At 42.6% G+C, this 25,109-nt stretch overlaps 1 protein-coding gene across 2 annotated transcripts in view; it reads right to left on the reverse strand.

The window, feature by feature from the left end:
- DOCK1 (dedicator of cytokinesis 1) overlaps nt 1–25,109 on the reverse strand; it is a 280,931-nt gene that overhangs the window by 104,806 nt on the left and 151,016 nt on the right. For both annotated transcript variants that reach the window (XM_027705622.1, XM_027705621.1), the window contains exons 28-29: nt 20,152–20,253; nt 13,828–13,922 (exon numbers count right to left, since the gene is read on the reverse strand). In XM_027705622.1, the coding sequence (XP_027561423.1) occupies nt 13,828–13,922; nt 20,152–20,253 (197 nt within the window). The remainder of the gene's footprint in view (nt 1–13,827; nt 13,923–20,151; nt 20,254–25,109) is intronic.

The following is a 25,109-nucleotide window of genomic DNA, read 5'->3' on the forward strand; positions in this document are numbered from 1 at the left end:
ACAGTCAAGCGGGGGTGGGAAAGGTCAGAGGAGGAACAGCAAAGGCATTTGCAGAGCTCAGTCCTTCCCACAGCAGGAGTGGGCTCTGGAAGCAGGTTGGGAGCACAGAAAGGCTTAGAGGGAGACTGGTGCTGGTTTTAACAGAAAAAGGGGAAGCCTTTCCCATACAGGCAGCACAAACATCCGGAAAAGCTGGGAGAGCAAAGCTCCTGCCCCTGGCAGAGCAAATACAAACACATCCCTGAATACACTGACAGTAAAAATAAAAACCCTTCCCAGCTCAACAGGCATTTGCTGAATGTTTATATACAAGGAATTTAAAGAAGGAAAACATTTGCTTTTCATATCTTTCATATTATTGTTTTGAAGATCCCAAATGAAAAACATCTTGGAAGTTTAAACATCAGCCACTCAAAGAGCAGGATTTGCACAGCAGGTGCTCCAGGATGGATATTTTCTACCCCCAATGATTATATGTATCCATTACCTGTATTTTAAGGGTGCTCTCACTTTGGTTAATGCTCAAAAATAATGAATTTAACTTCTCACTTCAATCTGTTCATCCCAAGATCTACCAATATCTCTGTTTTACTGCCTGCTCAGCTGGAATACTAATCTGCAGGATGGAAAAGGAGAAACATCCATCAGGAATGGCTTAGCTCAACCTATGCCTGCAATGCCATTGAGGGAGAGAGAAGGTGATTTTCAGACCTCATAGTCAGTGATATAAACCCTCATACTGGTGATGGCCAATGATCTGGCACCTCTTTTCTCTCTAAATATACTTTAAACTCTTCCTGTCCTATAATCAGAGTGCACAATTTGTTACATCAGAGCATGAATAATTTCTTTCCTCTTTAAAAAAACCCCTCCACTTTGTACTATACTGGCTGTGCTTTCTCATACTTCAACTGTAAAAGCTTGTTTTCTAGAATCTGTTCATGAAATATTTCTGATCCTAAAATTTAATAACCCCAGAAAAGGCCTCACTGGCTTTTCATGCATCGAGCCTGCTGCTCTCGAAAGCCAAAGTGCTGCATAATTGTCAGTCATTGAAAAGGATGGAAACCCAGAAATGGGATGTGTTGGCAAGATAAAAACGAACAGGGCTTTAGGTATATTATATCAAAATTGTAGTAAATTCATAACTGTGCTGGTCACTATACTTGTGATTTATTAAAAATTAGTATATTAACAATAAGGTACTATTTTCTAATAGGTACAATATCTCTGTTTAGTGAAGCTGCTCCTCCTGCCATGTTCACTGGAAATCATGGAATTACAGAATGATTAAGGATGGAAAAGCCCTCTAAGACCATCAAGTCCAACCATCCCCCAGCACTGCCAAGGCCACCACTAACCCATGTCCCCAAGTGCCACATCCACACAGCTTTTAAATCCCTCCAGGGGTGGGGACTCCACCTCTGCCCTGGGCAGCTGTGGCAGGGCTGGACAGCCCTTTCCATGAAAAAATTGTTCCTGATTTCCAGTTAAAACATCACTGGCACAACTTGAGGCAGTTTCCTCTCATCCTGTCCCCTGTCCCCTGGGAGCAGAGCCTGACCACCCCCCTGGGTCCCTCCTTCTGTCAGGGAGCTGCAGAGAGGGAGAAGGTTCCCCCTGCGGTGACAAAAGACTTTCTCAACACACAGCAAGCCAAGAAGCTTCCCAGCATCACAGCTGCACCCTTCCCTGTCCTTGGGCTTGTCCAGGCCAAAGGAAAGTGGCTCAAAACATCACTCCTTCCACTCTGAGGGAAGCTTGCTCACCTCACCACACTTAAATGGGAACTGCTGTTCCCAAAATTTAAACCAGCTCAGCCCAGAAGGCTCTGGGAATTTTCTTTAGGTGTTACCCAGCTGTCATTTTTCACCAAATGCTGGCAAAATAAAGCAGATGAGATTTTTGAAAGGGCAGAGAGTAAAAGGATAGAGTTCTGTATACACTTATCAGTCCTAAAAGCATCTCCCAGGCAAAAAAAAAGAGGAAAAACCCATGAACAACCTTTAATAATTCTTAAGTCTGATAACCTGATGTATTCTTTACATCTAGAGCTGCCCAGCCACCCTCCCTGCTTCAGCATGTGAAGGTTAAACTTCTCCAGGAGCCTGATAAATTCTTCTGTCCCTCATCCCTCAGGTTTAAAGCCTCCTGACTTCTCATACCCGCAACGATAAAAGTCCTTCTTCCATTTCTTCCCTGATGGCTCTTGAGATTGGGACAGCACAAGGGACAATATTGGAGCTTTTATTATTTCCCAATATTTTTTTACTCCTGTATCAAAAGGTGATTGATGGAAGGCAGTTAGAAGGAATAACCTGGGAATGTTACAGATACTGATCTGACCAGGGAAAGTAAATCAAGAGGAATCAACACACCTCAGTATTTCCTGCACTGTTTGCTGATACACAAGGAGAGGAGCATGGATTCAACTCTATTCTCCTTTGCAATGTTACAACCTTCTCCAAGAATAATCCTGGAATGGTTTGGGTTGGAAGGGACCTTAAAGCTCATCTCATTCCATCCCCTGCCATGGGCAGGGACATCTTCCACTAGCCCAGGTTGCTTCAAGCCCCGTCCAACCTGGCCTTGGACACTTCCAGGGATGGGGCAGCCACAGCTTCTCTGGGCAACCTGTGCCAGGGCCTCACCACCCTCACAGGGAACAATTCCTTCCCAATATCCCATCTAATCCTGCCCTCTGGCAGTGGGAAGCCATTCCCCCTTGTCCTGTTCCTCCATCCCTTGTCCAAAGTCCCTCTCCAGCTCTCCTGGAGCCCCTTTAGGCACTGGAAGGGGCTCTCAGGTCTCCCTGGAGCCTTCTCTTCTCCAGGTGAACCCCCCCAGCTCTCCCAGCCTGGCTCCAGAGCAGAGGGCTTGGATTCTCCCTTGTTTCTTTGGAAGAAGAAAAGAGGCTTGAATTTCTGTTGTTCTAATACTTACCTAAAAAAACCCAGGAGAATTACAGTGCAGAGCAAATTATTTCACTGGAAAAATAAATAAAATTCTTTTTAAAATATGACTGATCAGCCAAAAGGCCATTTTCTCTCCTACCTCTGAGTGCTGAAAATAATGAAGTCACTAATTGATGGTCAAAACCATAGAATTTACAGTCCAAAGGTAACTACAGAAATCTGCATTACAGAGGAACAGCCAAGAAAAGCACTTAAGCCTGAAATTCCATTTATAATATCCAAACAACCATTTTTTGTTCCTTCTAAAGACTGAAATATTGAAGGGCTTTTTACAATACTGGAAGGGGAAAAGATTGATAAAACTCAAGTGTTGAAAAAGCAGCACATATTTCTCTCACCAGGTATTTTTAAACGTGCAATAGCATTAACTTAACTGAGACTGACGTGGAAAAATAACGATTTTAAGTGAAAATTGCTACACCTTCCCTGGTAAAAACAGACATTAAAAATAGACATCACATGACTTTAACTCTTACTGTTGGTAAAAATGGAGTCCTGCTCACATGCTTTGGGATTTAACACCTTCAGCTTGATTTAATTACCTACTTCATGCCGTTGCTTTTATAGGAAATGGGGATTCACACATTTGTGTTCTCGACGCACATTCTGTGCTAAAAAGGAGCAGCAGTTTCATATTTGGAAGTGTGACGTGGACACTCCTCATGGGGGTGTTTAAATGTGCAGAGTGGATGGAGCACAGGCTGTCAGGGCACCAGAATTCCCACTAATACTGGAAGAGCACACCCAGGTGGGTTTAGGTGCCAAGGTTGTTTTTCCCCACAGCCACAGAATCATGGAATTGTTTAGGTTGGAAAAGCCCTCTAAGGTCAAGGCCAACTGTTAACCCAGCACTAAACCATGTCCAAGTGCCACCAGGATGTTCTTTGGATTCTCACCATCATCATTTTCTCAGTCTTGTTTTTTGTCACGTTTACAACTGATAATTTTTCCCTGTGGGTTCCTAGACGGCAAATCCAGGTGGTCCCAAGAAATGTGGTGCTGCAGGGAGAGAGTGATCTGGCAGCAAAACTGAAGGGGAAGAGCCAGGCAAAGCAGAATAAAGCTGGAAGGAACATGGTCCCAAAGGCTCCAGGAAATGAGAAAGCAAATACTCAGATGCAGCTTCATCCCAAACACCCACACTGGGACAATAATGGGAATTCAAACATTCAGGATCTCATCTTACAGAGAGCTAAACTTGGAGTATGTACACACCAGGAAACTCTGAGTATCTACACACCAAGGTCATTGGGGTGGCTTCAGACAGCAATAGAAAAAAAACACATGAGAATTATAAAATCAAATTTAAAATTTAAAATTACGGTTCTTTCAGCTGTAATCAGAAAATTTTAAGAAAATTTTAAATTATAGGAACTCTCCTGCTAAAGAATTTATCTGAGGAAATGTATTCTGCCAAGGGTTTCTGCTACTCCTGAAATAATTAGAGCACAAACCAGACAAACAAAAATATGTAACAACATCTTATTATCCATCATTTAGTGCAGAATATATTGAATTCTTCTTGAACTGCATCATTTGACAACCAAAAAATAACATAAAACTCGAACTGATAAATATATTAGTTGGTATGATGCTCATGAGTACAGTCATCCCAAAGTACCTTGATGTCAACCCAGGTTTAGATTCCAGAAGGGAAAATAATATCAGAATCATTCTGTTCCATTTGAAATTAATTTGGCAATGCTGCTTCAGCTCTCAATTAGACTCTCAACAGAGAATTACCATGACACACAGTCTAATAACCTCTTACAGCTTTCTTTCAAAACAATGTACTAAACCCAGGAGCTCTTAACGCTCAACATACACAAGTTGGGAAAAAATAGGGCAAGGATCCAAAATAATGAGTTGGCTTTGTAAGTGCATTGTTAAAAACAAAAGAAACCAGACATTCACAGCATCCTGTGGAAGATGGTTCCAGAAACAGAAGAAGAAAAAGCCATTTTCAATATTATCTTATTGTACCAGTCGATCCAAGCTGCCTCTTTCACTCTGTGCAGCTCCTGTGCCCTATTTTTCTCTAAAATTATCCCATTTCTGACCCACTTTGGGAAACGACAGACTGGGAGGTGCCTCTCAACTGCTCATTAAATGTTTGCAACAGATATTTAAGAGCTGGTAAAATACACCAAGGAAGACAAGCAGCAAGACAAACTGGAGTTTGGTAGGAGGAGCCACTGCTACCAGTGATTCCCTGTGGATAATCCCGTATGGAAAACCTGCAGCAGTAACATGGGATGTCCCCTGGACCCAGTATTCTAAAGGACAGTGACAGGATGAGAGGGAACAGCCTCAAGTTGTGCCAGGGGATTGAATATTAGGAAAAATTCCTTCATGGGAAGGGTTGTCAATCCCTGGCACAGCTGCCCGGGGCAGTGGTGGAGTCACCATCCCTGGAAGTGTTCAAAACCCACAGGGATGTGGCACTTGACGACATGGTTTAGTGGTGAACATGGTGGTGGTGCTGGGTTGATGTTGGACTCGAGGATCTTAGAGGTCTTTTTCAACCTTAACAATTCCATGATTCTGTGATAAATCCATATATTTCTCTAAGTTCTCAAGGTTTCTAAGGCACATGTAGCATTCAAAAGGTCTTGAAGGGATAAATTTACCACCACTCCAAGGAGGACAACCAGTGCATGACCAGGAATATTGCCATGCCTAAACCTCAGGACTGTCTTGCTACTTAAAACTTGGCAAGGTACCAAAATAAAAGAAAAAAATCTCAAAAAACCTCCAAGTTCACTTTTCCCCCCATTGAACTCAAGAACAGCAGCACCTGGGATTGTTTTATTTATCCTTTTGTGTTTCTTTCTGGTGCAGGAAGAGGTGTTCCCTAACACACAATCCCTTTCAAGCCACTGTAATTTTCTTGTGGCAAATCAAAGGCTGAGGTGTCAGGGAGTATATGAGGAATATTCTGAGAAGATGTTAAGTGCTCCTGAGCAATGAAGGTGCTATTTTTGAAGCAAAACTAAAGCACCTTCTCCTTTTGTGCTCAGGATGCACCTGCAACAGCCTTCACCTGGTTTGATGGAGCTGCCCTGGCACCAAGACCTACATCCTCGGGAGGACAGAAAAGCCCATCCCTGCTTTAGGGACAGAAAAATAGGTTTGGCAAGGGAAGCAGGACAATAAAATCCAGATCAAGCAGTGTCACAGTGGATGTTTGATACAGTCACCAGCCCAAGCCCACCCTGCTGCAGGACATCTGCCCAAAAACCAGCACGTCTCCAAACCCATGAAAGCCATAATGAAGGTGATATAATTACAATCAACATGGCAACTATTTTAGGACTGGAAATTGTTACTCCACCTCTAGACCCCAGAAGAGATTACCCATGACACAGACAGATGGGAGGAGTGCTCAGAGAAGCAGCAGATGTTTGGGGGGGGCTGGGAGGGACTGTGACATCTCACAGACACATCCCCAGTGTGGGCAGCTTCACTGGCTGCTACTCAGCGTAGAATCACGGGATGGTCTGGGTTGGAAAAGATCTTAAAAATCATCTCATCCCATTCCCCTGCCATGGGCAGGGTCATCTTCCACTAGCCCAGGTTGCTCCAAGCCCCGTCCAACCTGGCCTTGGACACTTCCAGGGATGGAGCAGCCACAGCTTCTCTGGGCAACCTGTGCCAGGGCCTCACCACCCTCACAGGGAACAATTCCTTCCCAATATCCCATCTAACCCTGTCCTTCAGCTTAAGGCCATGACTTCTCCAGTAAAAGCTGTCACAGATAACAGAAATAAAAGGGAAAAACAGATCATTAAATCCAATGAGCTGCCAACCCCCCAAATGTTCATCAATTCTCACAACCACAACACTGATGTTATCAATATATGGTAACAACCACACCTATGCCAGGGACAACATTTCTAACTCTCTGGGATGGGATAAATCAACCTGCTGCAGAGGGTGCTTCCCTTCCTCCTGCCATGGAAACCATCAAGGGGAAAGAAGAATATTCCTTCAAGGAATCGGGGCCTTTTGAGTAAGAAAAATCCCCCTGTTATTTTAAACACAGTCAAGCACATTCATTTTACTCCCAGGTCCAGTTAATTTGACAGGTACAATGCTAAAGCAAAAATCCTGCAAGGTCTGTACTGAAAAGGTCAGTACATTATGCAACCAGATTTTATGGACAGCAAAAAAAAATCCCTCCATGTACAGAAATCTTATATGGTTTTATCAATGTGCATTTGTGTCTTTTATTTACAGGTGAAAAGCAAACTTAGAGAAACAGGAGCTAATTCTAAAAGCTGGTTCCTAAGGAAGTTCCATGCTTTGAAAATTGTTATCCTCAATCTATACATGGTAAATAGGGGGAGGTTTTTCTATACAGAGAAATATTCAGCACTAAGGAAAAACAAAATTGCTCCCATTCAAAGTCTTGTTGCATTCCAGCCTGGACTAAAATTATTTTGCTGTTCAAGCTGCATGTCTGGACTCTTAAACTTTTTAAGTAAGCACAGTCCTGTAGGAAATGCATTAATAGTCAGGAAAAGTAATACCAATTCCTTCTACTCCTTCTACTTTTCATACTGTTCAGACTCTTCTTGAAACAATAAATCCTTTGTCCTCCTAAACTATAACTGCATCTCAAACACTTTCTTTGTTCCTATTTCAATTTAGAAATGTAAAGCAGTTACCACATTCCATAAAAACACAAACTGAGGAAATATTTTAAAGATCAGTGCCCAGATATAAGTTCAGACTTTCAAGTCACATCTACTAATCATGGAATAGAGTTGTTAAAGTTGGAAAAGACCTCCAAGATCATCAAATCCAACCAGCAACCCAGTGTGTTCATCGTTAAACCATGTCTTCAAGTGCCACATCCACTTGTTTTTGGAGCACTTCCAGGAATGGTGACTCCACCACTGCCCTGGGCAGCCTGTTCCACCCTTTCCATGAAGAAATATTCCCTAATATCCAACCTAGACCTCTCCTGAAGCAACTTGAAGCCATTAATAATATCTTTGAACATGGAATTAACACAGGCTTGAACCCATGCAGGGGTTTGGAAAACAAAACAATGATTTTAAAGATTTTTTTTCTGCTTCCTCCACCCCAGCCCCACACCCCTAACATTACTTGATAAACAGTGGACCTCTGTGTGTCCCTGCTTTTCCTGCAGTTTTCAATCCAGAATCTTTATCATCTTCCTGGTCTCTTTTTCCCTGTTCTGAAAACTACACCTCATCCATCAGGAGCTTGGGATGGATTTTTAAACAAGGGCTTTTGCACTGGCACTTATTTGATGGATGCAACTTGACTGGTCAATTATGTAAGTGCAAAGAGCCCATTTTCATACATTTATTAAAACCATCAGTGGGTTTGTTTTTGTTTGTTTTTTTTTCAATAAGCCTGTATAAAACCCAGCAGAATACTGCAATTAAACCAAATTTCCATAATCTAAACCCCAATTTTATTTTGGTTTTGGGTTACTTGTCAGGAAGAATAACTCCCAGGCTGCTGAAGCCTGGACTAGATTTTAAGGCTCCGAGTTACGCAAAACTTGCCCCAGTTGCTGCAGCACGTCAGAGTTTGCCCACTATTGATGGATGGTCACAGCCATCACTGGAGTTAATTCTGAGAGCACAGGATAGATCTGACAGGTACTGCTATGACAACCAGGGAGCAGAACAGCCCACATTGCCCTGGAAGCTCCAAAAATAAACACTCCGGAACAGTAAAAAGGTACATGTTTATCTGGCGTTCTCTCCCTCATCCTGTATCCTCCTCTTTGCAAGATGTTTTTTGGTTTTCACACAGAAAATTCATGAAGTTTCTGGCTGGGGTAGAGTTAATTTTCTTCCCGGTAGCTGGTGTGGAGCTGTGGTTTGGATTTGTGCAGGGAACAGGGTGGATAACACAGGGATGTTTCTGTTATGGCTGAGCAGGGCTTGCACAGAGACAAGGCCTTTCCTTCTCCTCAGCCCACCAGGGAGAGGCTGGGGGTGCACAAGGGGTTGGGAAGGGACACAGCCAGGACAGCTGATCCCAACTGATCATGTGGAATCATGCTCAGCACATGGAGTTGGGTGGGATGTTGGAGGGGGTGGCTGCTCAAGGCCTGGCTGGGAATCAGTCAGTTGGTGATGAGCAACTGTTTTCATTCGCTTTTTTCTTTGCTATTTTCATTTAAATTACATTTGTTGTTACTGTGATTATTATTATACATTATTGCATTTTATTTCAACTAATAAATGGAGGGAGGAGAGCAAATGGCTTCCCACTGCCAGAGGGCAGGGGGAGATGGGATATTGGGAAGGAATTCTTGGCTGTGAGGGTGGGGAGGCCCTGGCCCAGGTTGCCCAGAGAAGCTGTGGCTGCCCCTGGATCCCTGGAAGTGTCCAAGGCCAGGTTGGACGGGGCTTGGAGCAACCTGGGCTAGTGGAAGGTGTCCCTGCCCATGGCAGGGGGTGGAACTGGATGAGCTTTAAGGTCCCTTCCAACCCAAACCATTCTGGGATTCTGTGCTCTTATCTTAAACCTTCTCACTTTTAACCTTTCAATTCTCTTCCCCTTTTCCTGCTGGGGGTAAGGAGTGACTGGTTGTTGGTATTTTAGTTGCCATCTGGGACTAAACCACAACAACCAAGTTTCCAGGAGGAAACAAACTTCCAGCCCCCTGAAAAGCCAATATTGCACTGGTGGGAAGCAGGGAACGCCCACTACATTCCCTTCTCAGGGTCAGATATATTTCCTCTGGAAGAAAAATTAGTAGGCACAAGAAACCTCATTTTCACTGAGAAGCATCTCATCCCTTTTTCTCCGACTTCAAAAGGCAAAACAAACAGGTATTTTATGTAAATGTGGACATTAGAAACAAAAAATAGAACAGAAAACATCAAATTCCTTTTTCATAGGCAACTCAGCTTCCAGTGGAACAGCTGCAGATGAAAGTAGTAGCTACAAATTAATATATCATAAGGTCTACCAAAGGAACTGATTGTCTCAAATGCCAAAAGTAAGACCAAAGACTAAATTATTTTCATTTACGAAAGCGTAGAGAGGAATTGCTTTCATGTTGTGAGTTATGTGTTTAGGAGGAACCTAAGTTGGGCTTGTCAGCTTCTGACAAAAGTTAAAAACAATTCCTAAAACATTTCAGAAACATGATTTAGAAAGGGGAAAGGTAAACAATACAAAGTCCCTGCCTTTTGCTTGAACTCCTTTTACATTTAAAACTCCTTGGGTTTGTTCTCCTGCAGGAGATGCCTGGAATGAAGAATCTGCCTCCAAAGTACTTCCCATCCCTATCCTGAAACACAGGAAAACCTGATTCCTTGAAACTATTAAATACAGATGTTATGCCTTTACCTTAAGAGGAATAACTAATTCTGAAAATGTGGGCACATCCAAACCTTACAACAGCTGTAATTTAAAGGTGGACAAGTATCTTAAATAAAATTACAAGCTATTTCCAAGTTCTCCTTAGAAGCAGCTGTTTCAAACACATGCTCTGTGGTCTCTTATCCATATTATCTCTATTATATATATATATCTATGTAACGCTATTATCCATTATCTATCTCTGTCACCCTCTCATCAGTGGGTTTTTCCATCCCTGTTGTTGGATATTGTTGTTTACTGTAAACCAGCAGTTGATTTGGACCAAAATTTGACAGTGAAAGGAAAAACCATTGCATCAGTTTGAACATTCTCTTCTTCTACTCCCAAAATGAACTCTTTCACCCCAAAAATGTTGACCAGCCATCTGCAAAACAATGTCACATTGGTGGCAAACCAAGGGATTCCATGAGATTGGTGACACCAAAACCTTGGACTCTTAATCAATGAATCGCTTTGCTAAAGTGATAAATGTTGGTTAAATTAAATTAGAGAATAATCAGTAAATATTTTACCAAAAAAGGAACAATTACCTCGTTGGATATGAGGAATTTTTGTGTTCATTTCAGCATGAAAAATATAATGTACATATTTACATATATTTATCCCGCTAGTGAAGTTCAAAAAATTGTAATACTAAATTTTAACTAAACTTAAATTTGCAAATATTCCCTGTATTCCAGTTGTTCTCACACATTTCTCCACTTCCCCTCTTCCCCCATAGCTACAACTTCATCTCAGCCAGAATATTTTAATCCACTGCTTAATCCACTGTATTTTAATCTGGAAGGAAACCACTGCATGGAGAGGAGCTGCCTGAGCTCTCTCTGCCACAAAGGTGATGAGATACCTCCCAAGAGTCTGATCCCTCTAAGAGGGGGCTCTCTTCCAGCTATTTTTATTTTTTTCCTGTGGTTTCACACTAACAGATAAATTCCATGCAGGGACATCAATGAAACTGTGAATACAGTTAAAATTTAGCTCACTTTCTTTGGCTTATGGCACAGAAATACTCGACCTACACGACGTGATTCCAAGAACGACCCAAACCTGCACATTCCAAGTTATTTCTATTGAGAAGATGTTGCAGCTTCAAAAGGCAGAATTTGTTCTGAAATTTTGTCTACTTTTCATCAATAAAAGTTTATAGGGGTGAAAATACTTGGAGCAGATGGACAAAGAAAGGTATTTTACAGTGCAGCTTTCTGGTTTTGGAAACCACATCAACAGGAAAAATGAAAAGCACGGAAATCAATTCCGGAGCATTTCCAACCGAGCTGGTGCAATGAAAATGAACGAGGGAATTAGGGATGAACAACCCCCTTCAGCAGTTCTGCAGATATTCATCAGCAACACAGAGACTTGAGAAAGTTTTTAACTTTAAATACTACTTAGATATTCTACGGGCACCGAGGTTAGTCAGGAAGAATCTAAGATCTTAACAACACATCCCATCTCTGCTTCTTCAGGACTCGATGTTCAGTGTGGGATAAAGACAAGACTATTTTTAAGGATCAAAAATCCAAGCCCCAGCCCTGACTGTGGATCTCTGCACCACACTTTGTACTGCTCCAAATTTTCAGAGCGAGGAACTGCCTGGGGAAAGGTGCCCTTTGTGTTTCAAGGAAAAACTGGCGGCGAGGGAGAGGCTCTTTTTGCCCCTTTGCTCTTTCATTTGTATGACCATAATTTTACAGTTTAAAATAAAAATCAAGGTCAAATCCCCACCCAAATGAACACTGAGAGGTCTTTTGGCAAGAGTGTGAAGATAATGCAATCACAGAGTGGTTTGGGCTGGAAGGGACCTTAAAGCTCAACCAGTTCCACCCCCTGCCATGGGCAGGGACACCTTCCACTAGACCAGGTTGCTCCAAGCCCCATCCAACCTGACCTTGGACACTTCCAAGGATCCAGGGGCAGCCACAGCTTCTCTGGGCAACCTGGGCCAGGGCCTCACCACCCTCACACCCAACAATTCCTTCCCAATATCCCATCTAACCCTGCCCTCTGGTAGTGGGAAGCCATTCCCCCTTGTCCTGTCCCTCCAGGCCCTTTTCCCAAGTCCTTCTCCAGCTCTCCTGGAGCCCCTTTAGGCACTAGAAGATGCTCTCAGGTCTCCCTGGATCCTTCTCTGCTCCAGGTGAACACCCCCAGCTCTCCCAGCCTGGCTCCAGAGCAGAGGGGCTCCAGCCCTTGGAGCATCTCCATGACCTCCTCTGGACTCATTCCAGCAGCTCCACATCCTTCCTGTTCTGGGGACCCCAGAGCTGGCTAATTGAAGGAATCCTCTTTGCCATATTGTTCATACCCCTTTAATTGCCACATGTCTGCTTATTTATGCCAGTCAAGGTATTAAGAGCGTCCAAACACAGATCTTCCCAATCCTATTTCAATCTCCCACAGAATCCCCCCGAGCCCAGAGGAGTTCTCCTGTTCCAGAGGACACAGGTAACACACGCTGTGAGGGTTCCCCAAACACCTGCAACAAGGCTCCTGAGACAGCTGGAGAAGCAAAACCACTTTGAAAACTCCTGAAAAACAAAGAAACCCAAGGGCTTTAGATATTCCTCATGAGCTGCTCTCCAAGGGCTCCCGATTTCAAACACCAGGTGCTTCCCAAGCTGTGGCCAAACACGAGGGAGAATCCCAAACCGGTGAGACGACCCCAAAATATGGCTCAATCTCCTGCCTTGTATTTATTCAGAATTAATTTTAGGAGGTGGTTAAGGAGACCTCAGAAGCCAAGATTAAAGTTATGGTGCATTTTTATAACTGTGGTTCAGGATTTTATAGAAGTAAACGCTGACAACTTTATAGCCGTGGTCGCTACCAGTGAACGCAGCCGAGATTTCTCCAGGCAACTAGTAAATATAATGTTTTTGCCTTATACTTTCATCTCAGTACACATAAAAGCATTTGACACACTTAATAAAATGTCACCAGCATAAAACACTGCACAAAGGAATGCTAAATAATGACACAGCTGCAATTATTGAGGAAAAAAACGAGCATTAGAAACATTTGTAGCCTTTCTCTGCATTACTGCGATGGTGGAATCTGGGTTTAAAATGCCCTTTTTTGTTAACACCACTGAAAATATTCCTGAGCATACAACTCCATACAGTAACCAGTTTTGAGGTCATATGGAAAGCATATCATTCATCCTGAGAAGAATAAATTTAATTGTTATAAGGTATGTATAGAACCTTACTGCACCTGCTGTTGGCTCCAAAATCTGGGATCTCAGGCTGATGCCACCCTTAATTTGGGGACCCCTAAAACAGGTCATTAAAACACTGCTCAGCCACCTCCAAAGCCAGTTTTTAAATAATTCTTTGCATCAGAGAAGGAGAAAAGCCCAGCCCAGCCTGGCTGCAGCTTTGTGTTTTACTGTTTCCAAGCAACCCCGTGGTTTCGGCTCCAACACAAACCCAACCAGCCCAGAAATCCAGGGAGCCTTTCCCTCTGTACTCACTTATTCTGCATCATGTTCATTATCACCCAGTCGAAGGGATAGACATTCTTCCCGATGAGATTCTTGAACATGATGAATGTTTCCATCAGAAAATCCTAAAAGGAGAGAAAATATTTGGAGAAGGCTGTTCTGCTGGATCACAGAAGTCCACGGGATGGTGGCAGTTATTAATGACCACACTCCAAAGGTGTCCTCGTGTTCTGCTCCATAAAAAAGCCATTATTCATATAAAACACACCTAAATCCTACTAAAGCATATTTATACATCATGTTCATAAATCCTACAATAATTCCAGTTAAACTTGTCAGAAATTGTAACAACTTTAATCCCACATTGTAACAAGCCATGGGATGACTCAGGACCTACCACTGGTTCACCAGTTATCCCAAAGGGATAATAATTTTATACATATCTATATATACATATACACACATTATAGTTTTTGTATTTTTTATATATAATAATTATTTTCTAGACTACGAAGTCTCACAGTCCCTTTGTGGGCAGCCTGTATTGTGACACACATGTTGTGACACATGCCTGGGGTCTCTTGGAAAGCTGTTAACAGCACACTGGGACATGGAAAGAGAAGGAAAAAAAAAGCTAAATATTCATTAAAATCTTATCATTACACTGAAAATACTCCCTGGAATCAGTTGATGAGTTTTCCCTCCCTTTGTGAATATCCTCCTGAAATCGAGATTATTTATTTATTAAAATAAATACATGTTCTAGCTCAAAATGGGATCCTTAAGTGTGCTGGTGCCCATCGTCCTGACATGGGGTAGAGCACAGCAATGGTTTGGCCATCCCAAAACTGGGAGAGACTCTCCCTAAAGGCAGCAACAGTAATTCCTTCTGCAAGTGACAACCTGTCCCAGAACAAAAGTTAATTTAGCAGCATAAAGCAATTTATTCCTACACAGCTATAAACAAACATTTCTTTGGACCAGAAACCTCACGTACTTTACAATGTAAATCATCTCCTACAATTTGGGAATCTGTAATTGCTATCTGACAATTGGAGCAATATCAAATGCTGGGAGAGAGATAAAGGGGGAAAAAGAACTTAATGCAGAAAGTCCTTGATCCACTTCACACAGAGATAAAAATGAACTTTTATTCCAAGGTTAGAATATTTTCCCTTTGATTCAGTTTCTCAGTAATGGTATTTATCTCGTCTATCTTTAAAATGTCAAATACCTACAAAAAAACCTCCAAAATGTTACATTCACTGGACTTTTAACTAAGACTGCTTTTTATGTAACCTTTTCAGTGAGAAACAAATCTGAAGTTGCTGCTCTCATCAGTCTTTCTCCATGTGTGAGAGATGGTATCTTCATCACATTTTATCTCCGGATTCGCTGTTCTGTTAAAATGCTTTTCCTGGCTCAGAGATTCCCAGTCAGTGGGATGCAGGGAGCTGCAGAGATTCTGAGGACACAACACTGGGATCACAAATCATTGAATCATAGAATGGTTGGGTTGGAAGGGACCTTAAAGACCATCTGGTTCCACCCCCTGCCATGGGCAGGGACACCTTCCACTAGCCCAGGTTGCTCCAAGCCCCGTCCAACCTGGCCTTGGACACTTCCAGGGATGGGGCAGCCACAGCTTCTCTGGGCAACCTGTGCCAGGGCCTCTCCACCCTCACAGGCAAGAATTTCTTCCCAATATCCAAACTAAACCTACTCTCTTTCAGTTTAAGGCCATTGCCCCTTGTCCTGTCACTCCATTCCTCCCAAACATTCTCTCTCCATCTCTTTTTTCATGAAGCAACACAAACTTCCAGGGTCTTGGGCTCTGCCACATGCACGGCACGAGGGCTGCTCTGGGATGTTCTGCATCCCAGCTCCTGCTACCCAATTAATCATAAAATCACAGAATCATTAAGCTTGAGAAAGACCCCCAAGATCATCAGGTCCAACCTTTGACCAAACACCAATGTGCCCACTAAGCCACATTGTGATGTTTTGGAGCTGCTTATGGTCCAAGAGGTGTCACCACTGTGTAAAGCCAAACTCAGGCCAGACACTCTCCAGGAGCTCAGTAAAATCTGCCTTCGAGTAAGAGATCCAACTGCAGATTTTACTGCTCACTTTTCATGTATTTTGGTGGAGGAATTACATTGTTGATGACTGGGGCTCGTTCCTGACCCTGGAGGTTTTGCCATGTCTGATCTGATCTACTTTGCTGATTCAGCTCTACATTTTAATCTACTGATATTTACATTTTAATAACCCCGTGTTCACTCAGGTACTTTAAATAATGCTCTCTAACAACTGAGCTAATTATTGATCAAATACAAAGCTCCTCATGCTCACCTGTGGTTTGTGTATTCAGAACATTGCTCTCTTTGCCATTTTATCTTTCTTATAGAAAAGCAAATGGTTTGGATGAATTAACCTCATGTTATGAGCAAAACCCAGGGCTTTTCTGGGGGGTGGGAGTGGAGAGGGAAACTCCCAGGGCACGATGGGTTGCTGTAGAATCTACTTTTTTCAGTATATCTGGAAGCAGAACAAATTCTTCTGAACATAAAAAAAAATATAAAAACCTGTATTAAAGGAGCAAGGGCTGCAACTCTTGATCTCTCTCCAACTACAAATACAAATCATATTTAATATCCCAAGGAAGCTAATCCAGAATAGGTAAGAACCCTTCCCAATTCCCATCCACTGAGTAAGCTCAGCCTGAGATATTCCACGTGGCAAAACATCAACATAATTTTTTTGTCAACTAATACCACATATGTCTCAAATAAAAATAATTTTTATCAAGTAAGAAGGGGAGAGAAATCAATTAGTCCCAGAAATAACCTCACTGATCTTGGGTGACGTTTCCTCTCAGGATGACAACAGAATCACAGGTTTGGATTTCACAGAATCACAGAATCACAGCCCGGTTTGGGTTGGAAGGGACCTTAAAGCTGAAAATTCCTCTTTGAACAGACATATCTTAATAAATCTAAACACTATATTCTGCAGAGGAATAAAAGACTAGTTTTATTGCATTCTGCCTCACACTTTAGAAGACTTTTGAGGCCAAATATGACCATTATAATAATCTAAACCTGACACCACCATCACACAGCCCATAAAGTTTCCTCCAGCAGTTCCATCTCCTGGCTGAGCAAGAGCACAGAAAGATTTAAGGGTCTCCCATGGCAAAGAAGCAACCACAGCTTCACTTTTCTTGTCATTTTTTTCCAGAAAAACCTATTAATTTCTGTTTGGCTTAATCTAATTTCAGTCCTAAATCACTGCTTTGTGATTCAACCGAATACTCTGGAATAGGAGGTGCAATTATCACCTCCACGGCCAGGGATGCTGGGATTAAATGAAAAGACTTGTGGATTCAAACTCTAATGGGTGAGTCAAATGACAGTGGCTCACAAAAAACTGCTGGATTAAAGAAATGAAAAAGTCAAGAAATGTTAAAGGAAGAGGCAGGGAAAGGTGTTTTTCCCATCCAAACCATCCAGTCCAGTTCAGCAACATCCCATCACTGAGGAGAGAAGAAAACAGGAGCTCCAAGAGAGGAACATGGATTGACAACAGTAAAGGAGGTGACAGAGCTTCAGTTCTGATGGGGAAACAGAAACCAGTGACCAAGAGGTGGCTTTCACACTAACAGTGAAATCTCATCTATGAAGAAATACTTTTGAGAACAGAAATTCCTGGGTTTGGCTCTCACTGAAAAGGTTGTGTCAGCTTTTCTCTTCAACACAGAAACTGGGTTGTATCATCTTTTTGTTCTCACTGATGACTCAATCAGTTTTATTTGTGCTTTAAAAAAAAGGGAAGAAAATTCAGTTTACTCACTGAAGTTTCCTTTTTTCACAGCATTCACAATGTTCTGCCATTATACCTGCACACCTTCTTTTATTATATTTAAAGTCAGTTTAAGGTAGCATTTTCTACTCTTATCATATTACTCATTTAATATTTTACCAGCTTACTACATACTTTAGTTTCCATTAACACACATTATAATCTACACAGCAATATTAAAACATTTAAAAGGTACATTTAATTAAAGATATAAAGTGTTGCAGCAACTGACCAACTTTGGATTTGAAAACCTGCTAAAACAAATGATTACAGGGGAGCACAGCAGTGGAAAACAGGGAGTCAAACAGTTCACATGCTGATGGAAAATATGATTTTAACAGTCCAGAGCAATTCCAGCTCCACAACCCCAGAACATGCAGGATGAATATTCAGAGTCAGGACAGAAGAAAGAAGTGATTCCTCCTGAATCCCAGAGCACTGAGTGCACATAAATCAAACTCTTAAAAAGGACCCATTATAAACAGACCACCTGCCAAATTTCAAAAATCTAGTAATAATTCTGGTTTCCACAGAAGCACCTTGCAGGCAATTTAGACCAAAAAAGAGAGATTTTAAACCGATCACTTTTGTTGCCATTAGAAAAATCCCAGATTTCCTAAGCATTTTTTTGTTATATGTTGTCCTGATTTTGGCTGGGATAGAGTTAATTTTCTTCCTAGTAGCTGGTACAGAGCTGTGTTTGGGATTTAGGATCAAAGTAACGTTGCTAACACACTGATATTTGGGATTTTGCTGAGCTGGGCTTACCCTGAGTCAAGGACTTTTCAGTGTCCCAGGCTCTGCCAGGGAGGAGCTGCACGAGAAGCTGGGGAGGAGAATGGCCAGGACAGGTGACCTGAACTGGGATATTCCACACCTCAGAGCACCATGCCTGGTCTATCAACTGGGTTTTTTCCCAACCAAACTGGGAGAACTGGCTGGGAGCTGCCAATCACTGCTGGGGAACGGGCTTGGCATTGTTCAGGGGGTGCTGAGCCATTTTATTGGGCATCACTGGTCTGTCTGGGGTTTTATTCCTCTTTTTCTGTTTGTTACCTTGCTTTTAGTTGCTATTTTTATCATCATCATCATAATTATCATCATTATTACATTACTAATAATTTTATTTTTATTTTATTTTCCTTTATTTCAATTATGAAACCGTTCTTATCTCAACCCACAGGTTTTACCTTTCCCTGACCCCCCTCCCCACCCCACCAGTGCAGGGCACTGTGAGTGACTGTGTGGTACTTATTTGCTGCCTGGCTTAAATGTGTTTTCAGAGCAAAAACTGCTTTCACCTTTCCTCATGTAGAACCCTGCAATCAGATTTCCTTTTCCAGAGCCAAATGCTTTAAAAATAGAGAAATATTTGGCTTGATAAACCTTAACACTCAGTCTTTTCTGTCTGCTAAAAGCAGTATTTTCACCCCACTGGCTGCATTTAGCTTGGAAACGTTTTATTATTAGTGGAAAATCAAATGACTATCCATGTAAACACTCCAAGATCCCACAGCAGGGTAACTGGGAGGCCTTTTCCATGTAGTGATGCCCATCTGCAGCTCTTTGCAGCAGGACTTTTTCTTCACCCTCTAGAATCATCAGCTCTGTAACTCAGTGATGCCAGATCAGGTGCAAACAGAGGCTTTAGCAACTTATCTGAAAACTGGCACGGGGCAAAAAGCTCAAATCTGGCAGAATACGGGTAGAAATAAGAAGAACAACAATTAAAGACGAACTGGAAAGTCCAAACATAAAGAATTTACACAGTGGAAAGACCCTGGGTTTGTTCTGTTGGGTCTGGAAGGAGGAGAACGTGAACAAAGATGAAAATCCAGGTGAGATTGCCTGGAGCATTCCCAGGATGGCAGTGGGGAATGGAACAGAGCTCAGCAGCTTTGGGTCACCACTAATTGATGGAGCTCAGCCAAGAGTTTGGTGTCCCCTTTGCAGCCATATGGCAAAGACAGTTTAGGTTATTACAGAGTTATCTCCTCAGCTATGAGCTCCTTCTATTATGCTTTAATTAAGTCGGGTTGTTGCCTTAGTCAGGCCACTGAACGACTCTGAGAAGACAAATTTCAATTATTATTGCTTATTTAACAACTAAGGGCACCTCTAAGGTTAAAATGGTTTGTACAAAAGGGAAAGTGAGCAGATCTCTGTGTAAAAGCTACTTAAAGAAAGGAAAGCAGGACATCTGGAAGATTCAACACTGAAAGTTCCTTTCCTAAGGAAGTTTTATTTAATATTCTTCTCTCCTTAAACAAAAGTCTCATCACTACTGGTTTTTCATGCTTTAATTGCTTCAAATCCAGTGTCTCATGCTTTGAACAGCTCCAGAGCTTTAATAAAGATTTTTATATTAATTCTATAATGCCAACCCCATTTTGTTGACATTTCACAAGGGTATTTAATGACCAATAACAGGAAAAAAAAACAAACAGAAGGTGAACTATTTTATGAAGAGATAAAACAAATTAAACTTACCACAACATCCGACCTCATCTTCCCAAAAGTCTTGATTAAATGAGCATAGTGATAGTCCTCCATCTGCCTTAGAATGGCTGTCATGCAGGCCACAAAACTCCCCTGGAAAAATAAAAGTAAAGAAGGTAATTATTTAAGAAAAGGCAACATATTTCTTGCCATCGAAACATAATATTGCTTGAGAGCCCCACACAATGCAGTAGATATAATTCTATCATTAAAATTCATTAGTGAATATGCAAAATTCTGTTAAGAAAACAAAGAAACATCTCAAAAAGTTTCCATTTCCAATTTCATGGGTTTAGCACTGAAGCTTTTGCAACATGTTCTTCGTCTAAAAATTGCTCTGACATTAAAGGCTTTGCAAGGTAATAATAAACACCACTCCTAAAAATATCACACAATATCAGGATTTGCATTTGGAAAGTCAGTACTCTGCTCAAGGAAGAAATCTCTTAAAAAATCATTGCACTGAGCACCACAGCTAAACCCCGAGTTTTAATTTCACTGAGTGGTATTTTCAGATATTGTGATGCTTAAAAAAACCCCACCAAAATCCAATAAGTTTCATAAAAGCAGAAGAGCTGTACCAACCAGATCTCTCTCAAGCCATGGAAAAAGTAAAAAGTGCCAAAAAGAAAGTTAAATCTTTCCTTGTGGTGTGTCAAAGTGTGGTAGTAACAAATCCAGCCCATTCCTATGGCTACTAGATATAGTAAGATCCCATAAATAGGCTCTTCTTGTCCATATTCTCTCTCTAAATATCTGCTAAAAGCCTGTTAATAATCTCCAGGTCTTTTTTGGTCTTTGATAAAAAAAAAACATTAAAAATTTGAAAACCCCAGAGAATGACTCAGAAAATAAGTGATTCTTTCTGTGGTTTGATAAAACTCTAAATTCCTCTTTTCAGTGCCATTTCCAAGGTTATTCTGTGCCCCAGCCCAAGAGAATACGGAGAAATTTTCTCTCCTTTCTAAGGCACAGAGCCTTTATTGTTACCTTTAAGATCAGCATTACTTTCAATTTAAAATATTTCTTTCCACATCAGTCCAAGTAACTGAGATTAAAGCCCAAATGACACCAGGTTATCTGTGTGTGCTCTGAGCCCTCTTAGTTACAGGCTAATCCCCAACCTCCACCAGATAAGCACTCCTGGAATGTGCTTTTCTCCCATGGAACTCCCCCAGAACTGATCTGGCCCATGTGGGACATTTTCAACATGATGCAAAAGCACCTGATTGGAGCTGTCAGGAATGTGCAAACTCCATGAATATAAAAGGAAAAGGCCACCAGAGCTGCTGTTCCAGGACATCAAAAGCACTTTCTAAAAAACTCTGACAAGAATAGAAGCTGGGGCTGCACAAAGACAATGTTTACTATTATGAAATGGAAATCAGGAGGGCTCATCTCAGAAATCTGAACGTTAATTGTCACCGCAGCCTCTAACGAGCGCTCGACACAACAAACGCCGTCGATGGGCCTGGAAGAAAACATCCAGTAGCCCACATTCAGTCCTGTCTCCCCTAATGATGTCATCAATCAAAGGGATGTGCCAGCACTAGTCAGAATTATAAATTTTTTAAACTTGCTGCCTAAGATGAGCTGCAGATGGAACTCAGTCCGTCACCGCACTCACGGTGCTGTAGGCGGTTCAGAAACGCTCGGGAGAGCTGGAGACAAACCTTGTTTTCTCATGGTGTCTCTTCACACACACTCAAATAACCTCCAAGTCCATTGCTTGGCAAAGACAAACCTATTTTTGCTTTTTCTCACATAAACACATCAAACCCACACTGGCAAATCCAGCCCTTTCCAGGTGTCCAGCAGCCGACACACAGCTCTGCTTTCTTCTGACAAAGTCGGTTCTGAAAGTGGCTGAGAGCTTTGGTCATATTTTGGTGTTTATCTACCATTTGGGGAGTAATTTCAGTGAATTTACAGGGCTGCAACACTCAAAAGATGAATTTCATACCCGAGGAAATTGTCATGGCAATTTGGTATGAAACAAAAATTACAGAATCACAGAAGGGTTTGGGTTGGAAGGGACCACAATGACCATCCAGTCCCACACCCTGCCATGGGCAGGGACACCTCCCACTAGCCCAGGTTGCTCCAAGCCCCATCCAATCTGGCCTTGGACACTTCCAGGGATCCAGGGGCAGCCACAGCTTCTCTGGGTAACCTGGGCCAGGGCCTCCCCACCCTCACAGCCAACAATTCCTTCCCAATATCCCATCTAACCCTGCCCTCTGGCAGTGGGAAGTCATTCCCCCTTGTCCTGTCCCTCCAGGCCCTTGTCCAAAGTCTCTTTCCAGCTCTCCTGGAGCCCCTTTGGGCACTGAAAGGGGCTCTCAGGTCTCCCTGGAGCCTTGTCTTCTCCAGGTGAACCCCCCCAGCTCTCCCAGCCTGGCTCCAGAGCAAAGGGGCTCCAGCCCTTGGAGCATCTCCGTGGCCTCTCTGGACTCGCTCCAGTAGCTCCACATCATTCCCATGCCGGGACCCCCAGAGCTGCACAGAGCCCTGCAGGAGGAGTCTCTCCAGAGCAGAGCAGAGCAAATTAATGCAGATCAACTGTTGAACTTGCAAACACATCTGAACTTCCATTTTTCAATGTAGGAGCAGCCAGAGGTGTCGATGAATTTGATTGTCATCCTCTGCACCTCCTGGTGACCCCTGTCCCTCCTCCATCCCCTCTAAAATCCCAGCTCCTGCCCAGGCAGTCCAGCCCTCCCCTGGGAGCAGCACAGGCTGCTCTGGCCTGTCCCCATCAGCCAGGAAAATGATGAGTCACTGAAGGGAGAGATAATTACACAAGAATATCTTCTTAATTAGCATGGTGAGAATGGGAAAGGAACATGAAAGTTTAATGTCTGGTGGTGAAACACTCTGAGTCCACGTGCAAGAGTGAAAATGCCAAGAGGAAAGCCTGGTAAAAACCTGGAATGGGCGCTGGAGGAAAAAATAAACATAGGAAAATAAAGCTGAGCAAATACAAACGGAACATGAACAGGAGGGGATTCTGTAGTGCTTTAAGTTTTAGTTAAAATTACAGAACTTTGTGAAATGTTGTTGTGTAGCTGATGCCGAGCCCCCAAAGTGGTGCTGAGAGGGTCTTTGAGCAGTTAACCAACACTTATTCCTGTTTTCCTGCATAAACAATCATTCGTGCTTGTCTCAGTGTTTACCTAGGTAATAAAACCCCTTTTCTTTCTTTCTTTGATACATTAATGTTCTTCTAAGCCAACATTGTCTCACACAGACATCCCTGGCACAACATTTACCTGCAGATCCCCACCTATGAACACTGTTTAAGTCCCTTCTGGGTATGAAAATCTACTTAATATTAGGAAAAAAGTGCACTACCAGTCATTTGCTCACCCTTCAGCATTTTCTTTGCACTTAGTGAGGTATCATCTGCAGCCAGCACGCTCTCAATTACAATGCTAATAAAATTTGCAATTATTTATAGGCAATATTTGTACTCAAGGTGTTTTTAATGTGGTCTACTAACTATTTAGCAATAGCTAAAGATGATTAAATTTTAAACTTAGGCTGGTTCTTAATCCTTAGTTGGATTTGGAGACCACTGTCATCATCTACAGCACTCCGAGCAACACATAATAAAAAGGGATCTAATTCTCTAAAAAATCAATTTTAATTTTAACCATAGGAATAATTGCAAAGCCACATTGATACAGAGAGTCCTGCAAGGGAAACATCAGGGACTTGCCATTGCCCTGGGCATTTATCAGCTATTTATTCACTGAAACACTGTCAGGGTTTATCCTGAAGTCTTTCACGTCCTTCCTTACTATCAAAGCTCAGAAATGAGGGAGCCACACAGAGAGTAGGATAATCAAAGCCCATCACACCAGAGGAGCACATTTACTGCACTTTGTAAGCAGTTTTTATTACAATTAATGCTTCTCCTGCCCAAACACAGGGGTGCTGGATTCACTCTTTCTTTTCAAACCAGCTGCACTGAGGCAAGAAGGTCACCTGGGGTCACCTCAAGCCATGGAGAGCTCCAGGTTGGGAGAGGAATGGTTGGAAAGCTGCCTGGGGGAAAAGGGGTGCTGGGCACCAGGTGTGCCCAGGTGGGCACGAGGCCAGTGGTCCCCGGGCTGTGCCAGCCATGGTGTGTCCAGCAGGACCAGGACAGTGATTATTCCCCTTGTGCTGGGCACTGCTGAGGTCAAACTTCACATCCTGGAATCAATTTTGGGCCCCTCCTGACAAGAAGGACACTGAGGGGCTGGAGCATGTCCAGGGAAGGGAATGGGGCTGGGAAAGGGTCTGGAGCACCAGGAGCAGCTGAGGGAGCTGGGGGGGCTCAGCCTGGAGAAAAGGAGGCTCAGGGGGGACCTTCTGGCTCTACAACTCCCTGACAGGAGGGGGGAGCTGGGGGGTGTCGGGCTCTGCTCCCAGGGAACAAGGGACAGGATGAGGGGAAACGGCCTCAAGCTGGGCCAGGGGAGTGTCAGGTTGGATGTCGGGAAAATTCCTTCCTAGAAAGGGTTTTCCAGCCCTGAAACAGACTCCACACTGGTGGAATCCCCATCCCTGAGGGATTTAAAAGCCATGAGGATGTGGCACTTGGGGCTATGGGTTAGTGGTGGTCTTGGCAGTGCTGGGGGATGGTTGGACTTGATGATCTTAAAGGACTTTTCAGACCTAAACTATTCCATGATTCTATTCCATGATTTGAGTATTCTCGAAGCAAAACCATGGGATCCAGTATCTGCAAGCCTGTCATAAAGGAAGCCAGACCCAGCTCCCATGTTGGAGGATGGTAATTCAGCCACATTAAAAGAAAACCAAATTAAACACAACACCCAAGTGTCCATTTTTCCTTTGGAAACGACGCCTGATTATTCAGAAATTAATTTTATATTTAATAAAAAAAAGAACATGAAATTCCAAACTGTAAAATTACTTCTAATTTCTGTACCATTGAG

The sequence above is a fragment of the Neopelma chrysocephalum genome, unplaced genomic scaffold (genome assembly GCF_003984885.1).
Source record: "Neopelma chrysocephalum unplaced genomic scaffold, ASM398488v2 Primary Assembly neopelma1_347, whole genome shotgun sequence".
Taxonomy (NCBI): domain Eukaryota; kingdom Metazoa; phylum Chordata; class Aves; order Passeriformes; family Pipridae; genus Neopelma; species Neopelma chrysocephalum.